Source organism: Molothrus ater, chromosome 6 (genome assembly GCF_012460135.2).
Source record: "Molothrus ater isolate BHLD 08-10-18 breed brown headed cowbird chromosome 6, BPBGC_Mater_1.1, whole genome shotgun sequence".
Taxonomy (NCBI): Eukaryota; Metazoa; Chordata; class Aves; order Passeriformes; family Icteridae; genus Molothrus; species Molothrus ater.
The window spans coordinates 54818167-54835072 of NC_050483.2; the positions used below are offsets into that span (position 1 = coordinate 54818167).

Here is a 16906-nt window from a genome sequence, read left to right on the forward strand (position 1 = left end):
AGGCTGCCAAGAAATCCGTGGACGCCACATTCCTGTAAGTGCTGAAGGCCAGGTTGGACAGGGCTGGGAGCAACCTGATCTAGTGGAAGGTGTCCCTGTCCATGGCAGGGGGGTTGGAACTGGATGATCATGAAGGTCCCTTCCAACACAAACCATTCTAGGATTCTCTGATGATATGAGGGTGGAGGAAAGGTTTTTGTGCTGGATACTTCTGGAGTTATGATCCTTTCTGGGGCCTTTGGGGGTGGTCTGTTTGTTCTGTGGCACAAGTTCATCTCCTGCATTGCAGAGTGATGATGACACAGCTGTGTGCCTCTGAGAACTTTCCTCCCATCCCTGCTTGAGCAGACCTGACCCTTTGGGATCTTCCTCTGTAATGGTTTTCATCAGTGCTGAAAAGAAGCTTTTCAATGAATTAAGTGCAAAAACATCCCCTTAGACGGGTACCAACACACAACTCACTGGGGAAAACACCTTCCTGAGAAAGAGCCTTCATTTAGCTGTGAGGCAGAAAAGCTCCCACTGATGGCTGTGAGCAAAATTAAGAGCTTTTGGCTCGTGCATCTATAATTAGACTGAGCAGAAGGCAAAATATTCCATTATGACAACTTCAGAGTTGAAAGAAATAGGTCTGAGCAGATGTTGATTTGCAGGATAAACAAGTTAATTCAATTCAATTTAGCCCCCTCTACAGTTACAGTCCTTTGTTCCTTGATTTAAAGTGTCAAATACAGGGCTCATGCTGTACACATGACAAAAAGCACATGCCAGGACAGGCACATAAATCTGAAAATAGAAAATATATCCAGTATCCTTGAGGTCTGCTGTATTTCCATATCATCCCTTAACCTTCAGGACCTTGGCTGTTACCCAGGGCTGGTGTTCCACAATCACACACTTGATTTACAAAGCCTTCACAGCTTGCCAGTGGAAGGATTGCCTTTGATGCAGGGACCTCTAAGATTACAGGGCTGCTAGGATGGTCATTAGGTTGGAGATTGAGCCTCCCAGTCTCAAAATTTTCTGGTGGAACCAATGTCCTTTGAAAAAGGCTGTTTGGAGGCTTGATGATGGGAGGGAGTCAAATGGACACAAGCATGGGGTTGGTGCTGAGTTCCTCCCTGCACATCCATCTGTTCTCACCTGGGAGGGCACAATCCTTTGGAATGGGACCTTCCTGGAGGCTCTGGAAAAGCCCAAGCTCATAAAAGGTGTGAGTGCAAATTGCTTGAGAATAAGCTTGGTTGGAGACAAACAAGCAAACAAACAAACAAACAAACAAGGAGTTTGACTCCTGGAGTCAAATGCTCTTTCTGAAAAGCTGAGCTGGGGTTTAAAGGGCTTTACTTCCTTCAGAGGTCTTGGAGAGGTCTGGGGCTTCTCTGACTTCCAAGTTTAGACTGAGACATAATTCAGCCCTTTTAATAACTGAAAGGCATTGAGTCTTCTTAGTCCAAAGGAGCAGATAAGCAGCTTTCTGAGTACTCAAACTCAGGTTGCTTTTACAGCATTAGTGCAATACTCTGTCTATGCTTAATAACGTGGTTTGTATCAGTGGAATGTCAGTGTACACACAGGCTTAGAACAATTGTCTAATATTTTTATTGTCTGCAATTCATTTTTCTGAATTTTAGAAGAATTTATTTGATCTAAAGCACCCATGATCTGCATAAAAATGGCTGGTGGGAGGGCTGAGCACTGCATAATGACTTGGAATACTGCTGAGCTGCTCTGTATTGGATGCTGCTGCATGGGATCTGACATCTCCAGGTGGCACAAAGAGGCAGGCACTGCTCCTTGTACCTCAGAATGACCCAGCTGGCCCAAAACTGGTTAAAGGGAAGGAAACACTTCCTAACCTGCACAGATGGCTCCTGTTAACTCCCCTGTGTCACTCCTATGGCTCAGTCTGGAGTTTCATGGCAGTGTGTGCTGTTTGCTGGCAAAACAAGGGTGGCTCTGAAATGTTCCAAGCTGCCTTTGATTGCTGTCCTGCAGCCAAGATCTTTGGTTTTGTTTTGAACTACAATAGGATGGATATTTGCAGCTGGAGCATGGCTGTAGCAGTAGGATATGTCAAAATTCATCAGACTACTGCCCCAATAGCTTTGTGGGCTTTTCCCAAGCACTGAAGGCTTCCCATGCCATGGAAGTCTTGGCTGGAGATGGGTCCTGAGCCCCTTGAAACATTTAGAGTGGTCCTGCCTAGCTCCAGACTCCCCTGCTCCCAGCGGCTCAGCAGTTTCTGCTTTTCTTGAAGAAACAACCAAACTCTTATTACACATAAAATATCTAAATATAGTACCTGAGGGAAAAAATTTCCTCTTTTTTGTATCAAGTGTAAATGCTCTGTGTAAATTCTGCAGTACTCTATGCACATCCTCGATGTGCTTTATCAAGTCAGTGAGGCAAAACCAGCCCTGGGAGCACCAGCCCTGCAATCCCAAACCACCACTCTCAGCTCCAAGCCTCTCCCATCTTGTTCAGAAACAGGACCTTGCAGAAAAACGTGTTTTGTAAGCAAACAACTTCACAAAAATGAGTAATTTTGTTAAATGTTAGCCTAGTTGCATTTCATGTTTCCATCTCCCCTCTCTGCTTGCCAGGCAGCCCAGGGTGGGTGCTCAGGTACAGCTGACAGCAGAAACACTGGGAGAAATTCATCACCCTGTGAGTGGCACCCTCATGGTCCAGCTCTGTGGGATGCTTGTGCTGCAACTCCGTGGGCTTGCCCTTTCCAGTGGCATTGTTAAACTCAGCCTGGAGCAACCATCCCATCCAAGAGGTGGAGGTGCCGTGGTCAGCAGCAGCCAGAGCCCCTGCACTGGCAGGCAGGTTGCATAAGCCTTGTTTCTCTGGAAAAGCAGCTAAAAATAGCCAGGGGGGATGTGCCAGGGGCTGCAGGCTCCTGCTGCCAGGTTTGTTTTATATTGCAGCAGCTCTGGGACTCAGTCCCAGGCCATGCACCGTGCCTGGAGCCCGGGTTTGGGAAGGGAGGGCTGGGGCTGGGCTGCCATGAGCCAGCACCCACAGCTGGGCTGGGGCCACAGGAGGTGCCCTGTGCTCTGCCCTCAGAGCCACAGTCCTCACTGGGAGCCTGCCCAGCTCCTGGGGACCACCAGTCCCTGACCCACACCCAGAGCTGCTCGGGAGGATCCTTAACGAGGAGGGTGGAGGTGGTCTCAGTTTCTTTATCCCTCGTAAGAGGGTTTGCACTATAAGGTGATACCTTCCTCCAGAGCAGCCTGGTCAAGTGGAAATCAACACTAGCTAAGTAAATGCTGATCATCCTGCTTACAGACTTGAATTAAAAAGCTTTGCCAATCAGCCTTGATTGATAGAAAAAGGACAGGGCATTAGGATCAGTCATGAGGCTTCAGAAGGCAAGACATTCAACTTCAATCTTTTTGTTTCCCCATTTATTAACCAGGAACAGACCTGGCTCATTAACAGCAGAATATTTACACATTGCTTTTGCCAGTGAGAAAAAAACAAATGACATATTAGAGTCCACCTAGGAGCTAAATCCTGTGCTAGAGAGAGCTGATGCTCTGCTGTGATCAATCAGCCTGTTAGCCTTCGCTCAGAGCCTTGGCTCCCAGGAAGCCCCTGCAATCAGATCTGATTATGGTGATGTATTGGTGTGATTTTGACTGTGCTCCTCTGAGAGGCTGGGATCAGGTTGTCTGGAAGAGCAATAAAACAACAAAAAAATAGCAGTAAAAAAATTACCCTGAACAAAGACATTAGAGGTAAAATAAAGCCATTTGGAAAAATGTAAATTTGGAAGATGTAGCAGGTGAGAGCATTGGGTGCAAAACTGGGAACTGGCTTGACCATGTCCTGCTTCAGCTCTGGGCTGCCCAAAATGATGCTGCTGCAGATGGGACAGTCTCCACTCTTACAAATTCAGCTGGTCGGGGATGTAAAGGGTTGTGGCTGCCTTGGAGGTCAGCCTGAGGCTGTGCAATTTTCATACACACCCTGCACCAGCCTAACCCTGTTCCCGTTTTTTCCTGGCAGCCTGTTGCAAACCCCTCTCCCTGCTCTTTACAGATACTGCATAAATATCAGACAAAAGGTTGCTCACTCCAGCAAATGGGGTTTTCTGAAGCACTTCCATGACTAAGCATAAACCTTGAATGTGATCTTGGCTGCTTTGCCCTGATGCTACCCCAGCCATGATAGGAAGAGACAGGACAGATCCTGATGCCAGTTCCAAAGACCAAGGAGGTTTGCTGTGGGTGTGGAAGGTCCCAGCTCTGTGGCTGCATTCAGGCCCTGCAGGCTCAGGGCTCCCAGTGCTGCTGACACCCTGCTAAGCTGCCACAGTAGGAACGAGCAGGCTGCAAACTCACCCTGGGGCTCCCACATGATTGATGGCAGGAGAGCAGTGGGGCTGGCAAGTGGATGAGCAGCTGATGGATTGCTGTAACTCAAGCCTCTGCATCCCTGCTGCATCTCCGGGCTCAGCAGCACTCAGGCTGTGGCACAAACCCAGCCAGGCCAGCGAGCTGCCACTGAGAGCCTGCTCAGACTGGGAATCTGTGGAGCAGCAAACCCAGGTTCTGCCTCTGGGGAGACCCATGGGGGTGCTGAAGTCCTCCCAAAGTCCCTTGCTTTAACAGTGACTAGAGAAGGGGTGCCGGAGAAAGTGTGGCTCGGACTTGTGACAACTCTGGTTTTGTTTTCCTGATTTTATTACAAAAGGAGAACCTCCAAAGGCCAGGCTGGGAGCGGGGGGAGCGTGAAGGACCAAAGGAGAGAGGTTACAGAAGGAGCGTGTGGGTTATCGCTGCTGCGAGCGCATTCCTGCGGGGCCGGGCGGGCCCCTCGCACAAACCCCGCCGCGCTGTTTGCACAGCGCCCGCCGCTCACCCCAAGAACATTTCTTAAATTGTTTCTAGCACTCTCAAGAGCGTGATTGTGCCTTGAACAGTTATTTTAGCCATGGCTGCACGAGCAAGTGCTTCCCCAACACCCCCTCCCCATGAAATGGGGCAGGACTCCGGAGGGACCCACACGCTGGGCAGGAGATGGAGGCACCTTCTACTCACCAACACATTGGAAACCCCATTGGTGACCCTGTCCCCATCCCCAGGAGAGCTGGAGGGGACCAGCAGGCTGGAGCACAGCCATTCTCATGGCCCAGGCCCTACCCACAGCCCCTGGGGTGGTTCTGGAGGTGGTGGCTGGGCTGTGCCACAGACAGGGCACAGGGCACAGGGCACAGGGCACAGCACCATCCGTGCCCACCATCACCTGCTGAGAACTTTGGAAAGGGCTGGGTGGGGCCAGTGCTGTGCCAGACACCCCAAAGCACTGGGCCAAGGCTCATCAGATGTTCCCATGGCACCTAGAGCCAGGTGAGATGCCCCTCTGGGCTTACTGTCAGGGAATTAACAAACTGACCTGGTTTCTTTTTTTCCTTTCCCAAGCCCCTCTCCACAAGTCCCAGGAAACAGGGTTAAACCAGGCTGTGTTCACAGCATGATGGACATGCACGGGATGGCATCATTTGGAGGGGTCAGTCTCTCACACAGCTTCAACCCCAGGGGCTTCCCACACACAGCAACATTTTGCTGTCATAAAAGGATCAAATCATGCTTTTCTCACTGTTGAATGCTCTACCCATCAACACATACCCTGAGAACTGACACACAGGTGGGCACTGGAGGAGCCCAGGGATTTTTCTGTTAATGAGGCTGGGGAATGAGGGCCACTGTTAATGATGATGGTTGACAGACATTCCCACCTTGCCCATTCCCAGCCCATTTTCCTCATAACCAAGGGTCCAAAAGGGGTTTCTCTGAGCGTCACTGCTTTGAATGTTTTATTAGAGGCTGAAGCCAGTACAGGATATTGAGCACTTCAGCAGCAGAGCAATACAGGCCGTGGTTGGCAGGGTTTAATATGGATCTGATTGTATTTCCAATTACGAGAAATGCACCGAAGCCAGTCCTGAGGCAGGCCAGAGAGCTCCAAGCACCACAAATCTGGGCCATTTAGCTGCTATGAATTCTTCCTCTCTTCCCTCATGATTCATCTCAGGAGCATTCGATTCCTTGTAAAAATGCATTGCCAATTAAAATGTGAGAGTGGCTCTGAAGGATTAGACAAATTGAGAAGTACCTTTTGCAGCAGAGTAGGATTTGAGCATCCCTTTTTTTGTTTGTATCAAGCAAAATCCTGCATGACCCAATGGGAATTAAAACTCCTGCTCGAAATCTATTCCAGAGTCCATGGCATCCTTCCTTTCATGAAAGTCAAGTCTGGACTGGGGCTGAGGTCTCAGAGCTCCACCTTAATGCTGTGCTGTGTGAGCTGTAGCATCTCAAAGCAAAGCAAGCAAACCCCTTTTTGGAGAGGCTGAGCCCAAAGAGGGGCTCGACTGCAAATCATTGGTACCTGATGCCAGAGTCACTGGGCAGCATCCCTGGGGCTGCAGAAACAGGAACCTGCTGTATTGTAGGATCGCTGTCTTGGGAGAGACCTTAAAGATCATCTGATTCCAACCCCCTGCCATGGGGTTGGAGACAGGGACCCCTCCCATGTGAGGTGTTGCTTTCATCCCCTGTCCCTGTTCAGGCAGCAGCACTGCCCTGACTGTTACCTCCACCCCGGCACAGCCACCAAGACAGGAGCTGCAAATCCATCCTGTGTGCACAGGCTTCGCTCTGATCCCCCTGAAGCCTCTACAAGCTTCAGGCGGTGGCTCCCAGCGGCTTCAAACAACCGCATTAATCTGTGACAGCCTCCCCTGGCAGAGCGCGGGGAGGGAGCGCAGCAGGGGCGGCCCAGACAGACTTTTATGGCCACAAAGGCCACGTCGCACCTGCTGACGGTTGTGAATAGACTTGCAGACAGCACCAGGTGTGCCATTGCAACAGATTGCACAACTGGGTGTGCCTTTCATCTATGTATAGAGCCCCGGCCAGGGGATGGAGCGTGCTCGGCAATTGTCCTAATTTAGCAAAAATCCTATTTGTCCAGCGGGTCGGCACGTGTATTTCAGGAGCAATTATCTCGCTTGTCCTTGGCCTGGCCCCGGGCCGGGCCCTGCGGGGAGCCGGGAGCGCCGCTGCTCCGGCCGGGGGAAGGGATGGAGATCAGGGAGGGCAAAGGCGAGCGGGCGGCGGGAGCATCCCCGCATTCCCCGGGGAATCCCGCTCCCCACGGGGCGATTCCGCTCGCTTGGTTACACTGACAGACTTTTAGAGAAGGCGTTTCAATCACATCTCTGCTCGTGAGAGCTGGGAGCAGTTTGCAGCCACTTCACAAATAGGGTCACAAGGAGCACTACCAGACGAGATCCGTGTACTTGCAAGGTGCTGGTGCCTTCTCCTCTGCCACCCAATAGTGAGCCCGACAGCGACACTGCATTGAAGATTTTATCATTCCATGCTTCATTAGAAGTCTGAGTCATAACTTCGGGTTCATTAGATTATTTCTACATCTCAAAGTCACATCGTAAAGACAGCAGAGATTCTAAGACTTGTGTTATAAATGTGGACCACTCAATTGTACTCAATAAAAGACGCTGATCTCATGGGGATGGTGGGATGAGATCAGCTCAGAGTTCTGCAGGCTGGAGCCAGTATTCATTAGCAGCAAATGGGGACCCTGCTTTATGCTAGCTGTCCACCCTCCATGGATGATGTGTGGTGGCACGTCCAAAGGATGCATCTAAAACACAGATGTGATTGTGAGATTCCATTAGAAGAACTTTCTCCCTGCCTGGCTTGGCCAATTTATATTTGATTTGCTCTAATTAGGATCTTTGAAATAAGCCTGGATGAGTTAAATGACATCTGAATTGTTCTGGTCTTATTTTTATAAATATGAATCATCTACTGTATTGAAAAAAATACCTCAACAAGGCCAAGCCCTTTGTCCCATATTGTCAAACCTTTATAATTGCTTATAAAATCTCCCACCAAAATTGACATGGAAAAAGTAAGACGTTGAAGACACATTTATATTTAATATTGCAGATTCAAACTCCAGATCCCCCATTGCTTTATGCACAGCTTTCAGCAAACTGCTGTTTCTGTGGAAAATTCCCAAGATGTGGAAGAAAATGGAAGCAATCCTGTGTCTGTTTTGTGTGTTTGAGAATTGCACAATGCAGGGATGGTGAGGCAGAGCACAGGGATGGAGTCCAGCATCCCTTGGGGTGTAAAGGCTTCAGAGCACTGCAGCCCCCAGGAGTTTGTGGGTGTGTGCCCAGTGTGTGCTCCCTGGAGGAGCAGACTGGGAGGTGGGGACAGTGCCTCTTGTCTGGCTGCCTGCGTCATGGGGGAGTGCTGAGGGAATGCCCAGCTGATGCCACTGCCCTCCATCACCATTACCCACGAACAACTGCCTGCAACACTCTGGAGCCTGTAGGTTGTGTTGGTGCTCACCTCAGAGCAAGCAGAGCACTGATGCCACCCTGCCACCCCTGTGGCTTCCTCCCCACACCCCTCCACACTGCCACGTGTCCCCCTCTTCCCACAGGGTGACCTCCGGCTCCCACCCCACCCCTGGGGAGCAGCAGGACCTGGGGCCAGGTTTTGGCAAGCCTGGCACTGCCCTGGGGAGCTTTGGCACATTCAGAGGAACAGTCACAGCACCTTGGAGGGGCAAAATATTTTATTTTTCCCAATCTGCATTATACAGAAAGGAGACTTTTGACATGTATGCACACAAGCTGCTGTGTGACCAGTAATTTTGGTGGAATCAAACAGAAACTTTGGTTACTACAGCCTGGAATAAAAGGCATTATTTACTCTATGGACTGTAGTAGTTCATAAAGGCCTCAGCAGCAATCAGGACACACTGTACTAGACAGAGCAGTGGAGACCCCACCTTGAAACACCTTCCAATGTAAATACATCAGACAGAATGTATTTGCTTCTCACAATAACTCAGCCCTTGACTCACCATGGACCAGGCCCAGCTCAACACAGCTGTGTCTGAACTTCCACAAATAGCCTGACTCCACAGGCAGAGGCTGCTCCTTCTTCAGTGGCTTTCCAAGGACCTTTCCTCCCTATCAGGAGGAGAACCAGCAAGCAGCAATTCAAAAAGCTCTTTTTTAAAAAAAACTTTTTTTAGTTATACACCTACTGAGATAAGCAGTAATTTAAAATCAGCCACTGGACACCATCAGACACCTCTGCTGCTTTTATTTCAGCTGTTAAGTTAGAGTTTTCATATTTGCAGTTCTCTTCTAAACACACTTAGCACCTCAGTACTCCTGGAGGCATTTATAATGTGGGCATGTTGATTAAGTCAGTGAATAACATAACCCAGTGCATAATTAAATTGCCAGACTTCATTCTGTTTCATTCATGCTCTTAACAGTTTCACATGACAAACAGTCCACATCCAAACTACACTGATAAAACAAGTACTATATGTTCTAATTAGACCACTTTATTAAATCAAATTAAATCAAATTATTAAATCAAGACGTTGATTTTAAAAGCCATTCCTCAGTAAGTCTGTGCAGGCTGCACAGGCTTTCATGCAAACTGCACAAATCATGATAAAATCGCACTTCCAACCATTAGATTCTAAGAAGTGTTATCTGAGGGGTAAGTCCCATTCCTCCCATTTGGGTGGTAAGGAAATTCAGACCACAGCAAGCCTCAGAGCAATCCATTGTGTTAATCACCTCATCGTCAAATTAAAAGAATTCAGCCTCTCTGGTCCCCCTCTAGGGGACAAAGTTTGATCTGATTTATCAACTATTGCCCATAAAACAAACAAAGAAGCATGTGTTCCAGCAGAAGCCCCCATCCTTCACCCCTACATCACCATCACTGCTGCCCAGCATTGTGATGGGAACAAACAGGAGCACAGAACCTTACAGCTGCTGCATTGTCAGTGACTCCTTAGCAGGATTTACAGACCCGTTTGCCTATGAAATAAAGGTTTGCATGTTCAGAAATGCAAACGCCTCCTCTGCACAGGAGCCACACACCACAGAGAAAGCTGCTCCCTGAAAGCTGTGCTCGACTCAGGAACATTGTTAAGGTGTCTGTGACTATTAAGGTTTGCTGCTTTCTTCAAAAAAATATCAAAACTGACAGTGAATACACAGTGGCCAGTATGTACAGACACGGTGAGAGGCTCCTGGGGCAGCTGTGCTGAGGGCTTGAGCAGCTCCTCAAAACAGTACTGTGAGAAAGGAGATCTGGACACATCCACTTAACCTTTGCACAAAAATCAACATTTGCCTCTCCAAGGCAAATCCTGGCCCCAGCGATTCCAGTTAGCCTTTTGCTAATAATGGAAATTGTGTGAAGATTTTAATTCAGATTATACTTGTAAGTTTATTTAAAGAAAAATTTGTTCTGTGAGAAGTTGAGTTGATTGAGGCAGGCAGATTTGCAGGCACAGCACCAGCAGAAAAGCATTCCTTAAAATCATGGTGCTTTACTTTTTGGGTAGTTTAGGTGCTATGTTGTTGTGGAACCACATGAAGCTGAAGATGACACCCATTGTCTTCGGAAAGTCTCATCATAAGCAAACTTCATGGATTCTCCTAAAGGTATTTCCACAACTTCAATCAGCTCTCCTTCTTCAGGCTGGCCACCTCCTCCACTGGTTCTCATCTGGTCGTTTACTTCTGCATAAAACAAAGTCTGCCTAGAACCTGTCACTCCAACTCCAGACCTGGAAAAAAAGCAGAGAGGAAACTCTGGTTTAGATAGAAAGAAGGCAACAAGGAGCTAGGAATGGAAACCTGGGTCCTTCATGTGTGAGACAGAATTATTGAGACAGAAATTGATTACAACTTTCAAGCAGAAATACCAACAGTTTTGAATACAGTTCCAAATAAAATAGATGCATCTTCAAATATAATCTTTGGAAATATGTGATTTTGGGGTAAAATTAAAAAAGAAAAAAAATTTGTATTGGTGAACTGTTGTCCTATACACACTGAAGTCAACAGAAGTTCTTCCAGCTGACCTCAGGGAGAGCAAACTGCAGGATGACTCACAGAGATGCACAAACAACAGGAAGAAGCTCCCCAGTCTATCTGTGTGCTGTCATGCTACATTTGTTTGCTTGTTTTTACACAAATATTTAGATTTTTTACTCTTAAGAGGATTATGTCCATTCACAGCTGGAGTCCTCCACTCATGGACTCGATAGGTAAAGAAGGGAAAGGCAGTCTGAGACTCTCTCTCTATCCTTCCTGAACTTTAGCCCTGACCCAAATGGACCACTGTAAGCACGCACATGTCCAAAGTAATTCAGTCTCCCTGCTAAATTTGCTTCAGTGGATTTAGTTGAGGATATTTTAGATTATATAGTCTTTCTTCAGCTAGACTGCTTGCTGTGTATTATACTTCTTATTTGTTAATCCTCTATTTCCTTAGGACTGTTTAATTTAGGTATTATTAAATAAGGGATAAGTAGATAATCCACTCATTTAGTCCTTCCAAGAAAATATTCACATTGTAATTGCAATTTCTTCATTTCACATGATTACAAGCGACTTTTCACATTAAATCTGGATCCAAAGTTCACTGAAACTATGAATGAGGCATTAGGGCAAGATGAAAAATTAGCTTCCATATTATTACACATACAGAGGATTCTCAGATTTGTAGCAGGTGTTATGATCTTAGAGTGTATATCCAGATTTACCCAACCATTAGTCAACTAAATCTTTCAGTTAATCCAGCACACATCACACCCCATAGCAGGAATTAATCATTTGTCTCTCAGTTTTCTAAGAACACTGGCAATTATTTTGTTTGAGGAATTAATAGTGACTACAGAAGTTGGTTTCTAATAGTAAGTATTGAAATTGGTTTTTTACATTAATATACACTTTTAAAAAATACTGATTAGGGGAGTGAATTAGTGAATTCTTTTCCTAAAATTACTTCTGATGCATTCTGTGACTTTGGACAAGATGTGTCACCCCTCCAGGATCATTCCTGTACATCCATGTAAAGAAACTTGACCATCTTTGGCATTTTCAGGAACCCTGAAGGTTGATATTGGACCTCTTTCATTCTGTGCTCATCACTTTATTCCAGTGTTAGGACTGGGCTTTTTGATCTGTGTTTTAACCAACTGTAAAATTTGCAATACAAAGAATGCAGTTTGCTGGTTGCCACAGGTTCCATGAAAAACACAGGACTGTGTATAATATATTTAATGTCCCATTATCTTTTTTTTTTTTATGATGAGTGTCAAGTCTGACACCTTCCTCTAGGGTGCTCCACCTGGAGAATGAAAATGATCCTAACTTGAATATTTCCATGTACACTTGATATTATATAAAGGTTATATCAAAACCAGCAAATTTATATAAGAAGTACTGCTATAAGAACATTCTGGCTTGATTATTTACAGCATAATCTACTTCTATAGCACCTGTGACCATTTCCTTATGAAATAGCTACAGCTGTGAAATCAGTTCACTTTCCACACATCTTTTCTCTAAAGTAAAGGAAAACCAATTTCCAAGGTGCTACACTGTAAGACTCAGTTCTTGCCACCACAGCTCAAATAGCAGGACTGATTTCCATATGGTGTAATTTCTTTGTACTTATTCACATGATATTCCCTTGTTATGAACTAAATATATCAAGAGTAGCTACTACACTTAATATACTTGAAAAGATGAAAGTCCTGGACATCAAGGTCTTTCTTTTGTTATGATGCCCAAAGTTATGGTATTTCTTCACATCTATTGGCATATAATTAACCACAGAAACAAACAAGAATTTCTAACAATACATATTCAAAGGAGGACATACCCACATGGTCATTCCCTCTTACTTGATTACCTAACTTTCTCTTCTTTGGTGCAACTTTGCCACAAGATTATAGCTATAAATTAATAAAAACTTCCAAGGGAACTATAAGTAAAATTAAAGAATGCTGTTATTAATTCTCATTACATTCTATTCTACTCTTTCCTCCCCAAACCAGCAAAACTAATATTTCTAAGCCTACCTAGAATCCCTTCACTATTGAGATGGCGACTTTGCAGACTGTTGCAGGATGTTATTTATAAACATATTCACTGCTTTAACTTGTTGTCTAGTCTCCCTCAAGGGAGTTGACAGTTTCTCCCAATTTGATGATACTAAACTGGGAGGAGCTGTTGACTCCTTCAAGGGCAGAGAGGCCCTGCAGAGAGACCTCAATGAATTAAGAGAGGGGCAATCACAACCCATATGGAGTTTAACAAGAGCAAAGCGCTGGATTCTGCCTTCAACATCCTCACAAGGTGCAGCAGAGGGACAGAGAGCCATCTCTTCACTCCTGTGGCAGCAACAGGACCCGAGGAAACAGCACAAAGCTGAGTCAGGAGAGGCTTAGGTTGGATGTTAGAGAAAGTTGCTTCACCCAGAGGGTGTTTGGGCACTGGAACAGCTCCCCCACGGCAGTGGTCACAGCACCAAGGCTGACAGAGCTCAAGAAACCTCAGGACAAGGCTCTCAGGCACATGGTGTGACCCTTGGAGTGTTCTGTGCACAGTCAGGAGCTGCCCCCAATGATCCTTGTGGGTCCCTTCCAACTCAGTATATTCCATTAGTCTCTGATTCTAAAAGACCATTTGAATTGTTTCAGAAAGAAGTTGAAAGATCTAGAAATACACTTTAATTCTTAAAAGAGGCAAATACCTTTTTTCACTTGCTGTTTCATTCTCTAAATGCTCTGGTTTACCCTGCCAGTTGATCATTCTTGCATAGATCCACATGGACTGCCCTTTACTAAATTAAATATTCTCCAGTATTGCTTACTGCTGTCTTTCACGACATTTCCAGACTGCTAATGTATCCTGCTTGTCCTTAGAAAATTGCATAAAAATCAATGCTATTCACATTTTGTCTGTCTTAGTACCTTTGGCTTTTATAGAAATCAGAAGTTAGGTTTGTTGTTTTGAAGCTTTTCAGGTAGAAGTAATGAAGTGATTTTCCATTTAACTTGCAAAATGTAAATTTCAGTGACTTTGGGCACTGGAAGAGAGCAGAGAGGGAGAAAGTGGGTCTGACTGGTGAATAGGCTACAGGAAAAAATATGTTTGCAGTTGCTTTCAGGTTTATCTGTCACTGGGAATTTTCTCTGCTTTTGCACAGTGACCTGCACTTTCTGAGTATGCTGCTTAAGGAATTTTGATGTGCCTTTAATCCTATTTATACTTCTCTTTCTGCTACAATCTTCTTCTATCCCACATCTGTGACATACACTTTTTCTTACCCCAGTATTCCCCACTACAAATAAAAGACTTTTGCCATGGTCTGAAATGAGTCACCTATTAACAGATTACAGCTATATTCATTAGCTTTGCATCTGTGGAAATCACAGGGGTCAGCACACCCGAACTGCAAGTGATGAGTTTCAGCCTGGGAAAGCCACCTTCCTGATAAAGGTGCCTTCCTGGGACAAGAGAGGCTTGGCTGGGGGAGGCTGGGCAGGTCTGAACCCAGCACCAGCCCATGGTGAGACTTCAGGCTTCAGTGTCAGTCCAGGGTTTAGCACCTAACCCAGCAGGTCATGGCTCACACTGACCCAGACCTGCTAAGCCTGGCTTGACCTCAGCTGGCTGCTCCAGCTGTATTCTGATGTGTCTGCACAGGACTTGGCTCCTGTGCCACTGTGGGACAAAGGCAAATGATCTACACAAAACACAGCTCGGTTTTCCTTGCCTCTTCATCCTGAGGATTGGTTTCCTCTGAGGAGCTGATGGTCATTCCAATCAACAGCTACAGGGCTCACAAATATCCTTGTCAAGTCATTATGGCTTAAGCTCACAAGCCCTGTAATTTCAACAGAGAGATTTTAAACCCCAAAACTCTATTGGCACTGAACTTTCTGCATTGCTTCAGACAGTTAGAAACCTCCATTACCTTTGACAACAGCAAGTCTAGGAATGTAAGCATGTCAAAGTAAGGATACCAAAGTCGTATGGTTTTTATCACAATAGTAACTTATATATAAGTTTAACACATCAAAACAAGATTGTGTGCTGCCTTCCCATATTTCATTTTGAATAAAACACTCAAACAGTGAGATTAAATCATGCTATGGCTTTTAAAGCCCTGGGTAATACACTTTTAGGCAATGCCACACCAGAGGAGGAGCTTCTGCAGAATGACTGTGAAGCACTTCTCCCCTCCTGCCCAGGGTGGGACAGGCTGGCAGCACGAGGCTGTAATCACAGCATTTCCATCCTCCTCAGAGCAGGGGAAACACAGGAGGCAGATTGTCACTCCAATCTGTTTTTTGAAACACAGCAATATCAACTACCACAAAACCTTTGTTTAACTGCTCCCTTTTATCAAATGCACGAGGAAATAAACAGTGCTCAAAATCGAGCTCACAAAATGGGACTTTTCACTTGTCCCAAGTTCATGAGCATAAAGATACAGTACATACATTTTTATCAGAAGTGGAAAACAGTATCTTATGGCTTAAAAAAAAGGTTTAGTAGTGTCTGAAGCCACAAGTGAGATGGAGTCTACCAACAGTCCACGAGGTTTTTTCTTCACAGTGAGTACGCTCACATGTGCATGTCCACACACAAACACGTTGCTAATCAGGGCCAAAAAAATTCAAAGCTTTGGTTCAGATTAGCTTTGCCTTTTTCTCATGTCTGGGTGCTCGCCTATGCCAACCACTTGTCTCATTCATGAGTATCATGTTTGTAAATATTATATTTTTAATTTGAAGAAACAAACATGTATGAGAATATAAACAGTATTTTATACTCTTCTCTGCTGCAAGATGGGGAACAAATAAATTGATTTATCCTTGTGAAGACTTATGACTTTAGTTCAGATTTCTGACAGACAGCAATTAAAAGCTAAATTTCTTGTAATGTGTTAATATTAAACAAATACAAAATCTATACACAATCAACATTCTTATCAACACAGAAATATATCTTTTTTTTTTGTTTTAATCTTACACAGTTAATATCCAAATTCCTGAAAGCAGTATATCCTTTTCTAAGACATAAGCCATCTGGATGCAAAATTTGGGTATAGAGTGAATACATAATTCATGTTTACAAATAAATGTGACACAAATCTCTGTTATTTATGCTTAAATCAAGATCCACTTAGGCATGCAACATGTAAACTGATGATCAGTGACATGCAGCTCCTATTGTCACTTCTCAGGACCTTTGTACAGTTCTGACATTATGAGCGGCAGGTGCAGGAAAAAAGCACAGAGGTAATTAACATAAAATTATATTACATTATGCCATCACCCAACAGGTGTACTAGCAGGTGATCTTTCTAATTATAATGCACTCTTAAGATTTTCAAGGCTATTATTCTTTCTACATAAAAACCTGTGAATACAAACCATTTTTACCTCATTGCACAGAGGCTAAAAGCCATGGCACAGTAATTGGAACATCTAACATTAATTCTCTGAATGCTCTTCTTGTACACTTTGGGAAAAGAAATCAAATGTAGGAAGATTAAAGTAAGTACCTATTTTAATATAGTCAGTCCTTTAAACTAATCCATCTGATTTCTTTACAGTGGGGCTGAGAACCTACAGCTTCTATTGTATCCAGGTCAGAGCCAAGAGTTTTTACAGCCTCTGGGAGAAAATAAAGATGTAATGAAGGGAAAAGGAAGTTGAACTAGCAGCTCTGGTTCAACTCTACCCTGATGTTCTGAGGTGTTATTGAAGTCCAATTAATTTTATAAATATTCTTCAGGACGACCAACATTTTCAAGAACTAAAAGAAAATACTTTGCAATAGTAACAATGACATCAATGACAACAACAACAACTTATTTCCCTGTCCCTGTCTTGTAAGAAAACACGTCTCAAGGCAGATAGCTGGAAGTACCTCAGCCTAAGAAATTAACTCCCAGCACATGGGATTCAATCAGAAAACTGCTGGGATACCATGACAGAAAGA

At 44.9% G+C, this 16906-nt stretch overlaps 1 protein-coding gene across 1 annotated transcript in view; it reads right to left on the reverse strand.

Moving 5' to 3' along the window:
• Nucleotides 1-8616: 8616 nt before the first annotated feature.
• The window catches only part of NUDT14 (nudix hydrolase 14), a 59709-nt gene continuing 51419 nt past the window's right edge, over nt 8617-16906 (reverse strand). The window contains exon 5 of the mRNA XM_036384723.2: nt 8617-10665. Coding sequence (XP_036240616.1) covers nt 10449-10665 — 217 coding nt within the window. The 3' untranslated portion in view covers nt 8617-10448. The remainder of the gene's footprint in view (nt 10666-16906) is intronic.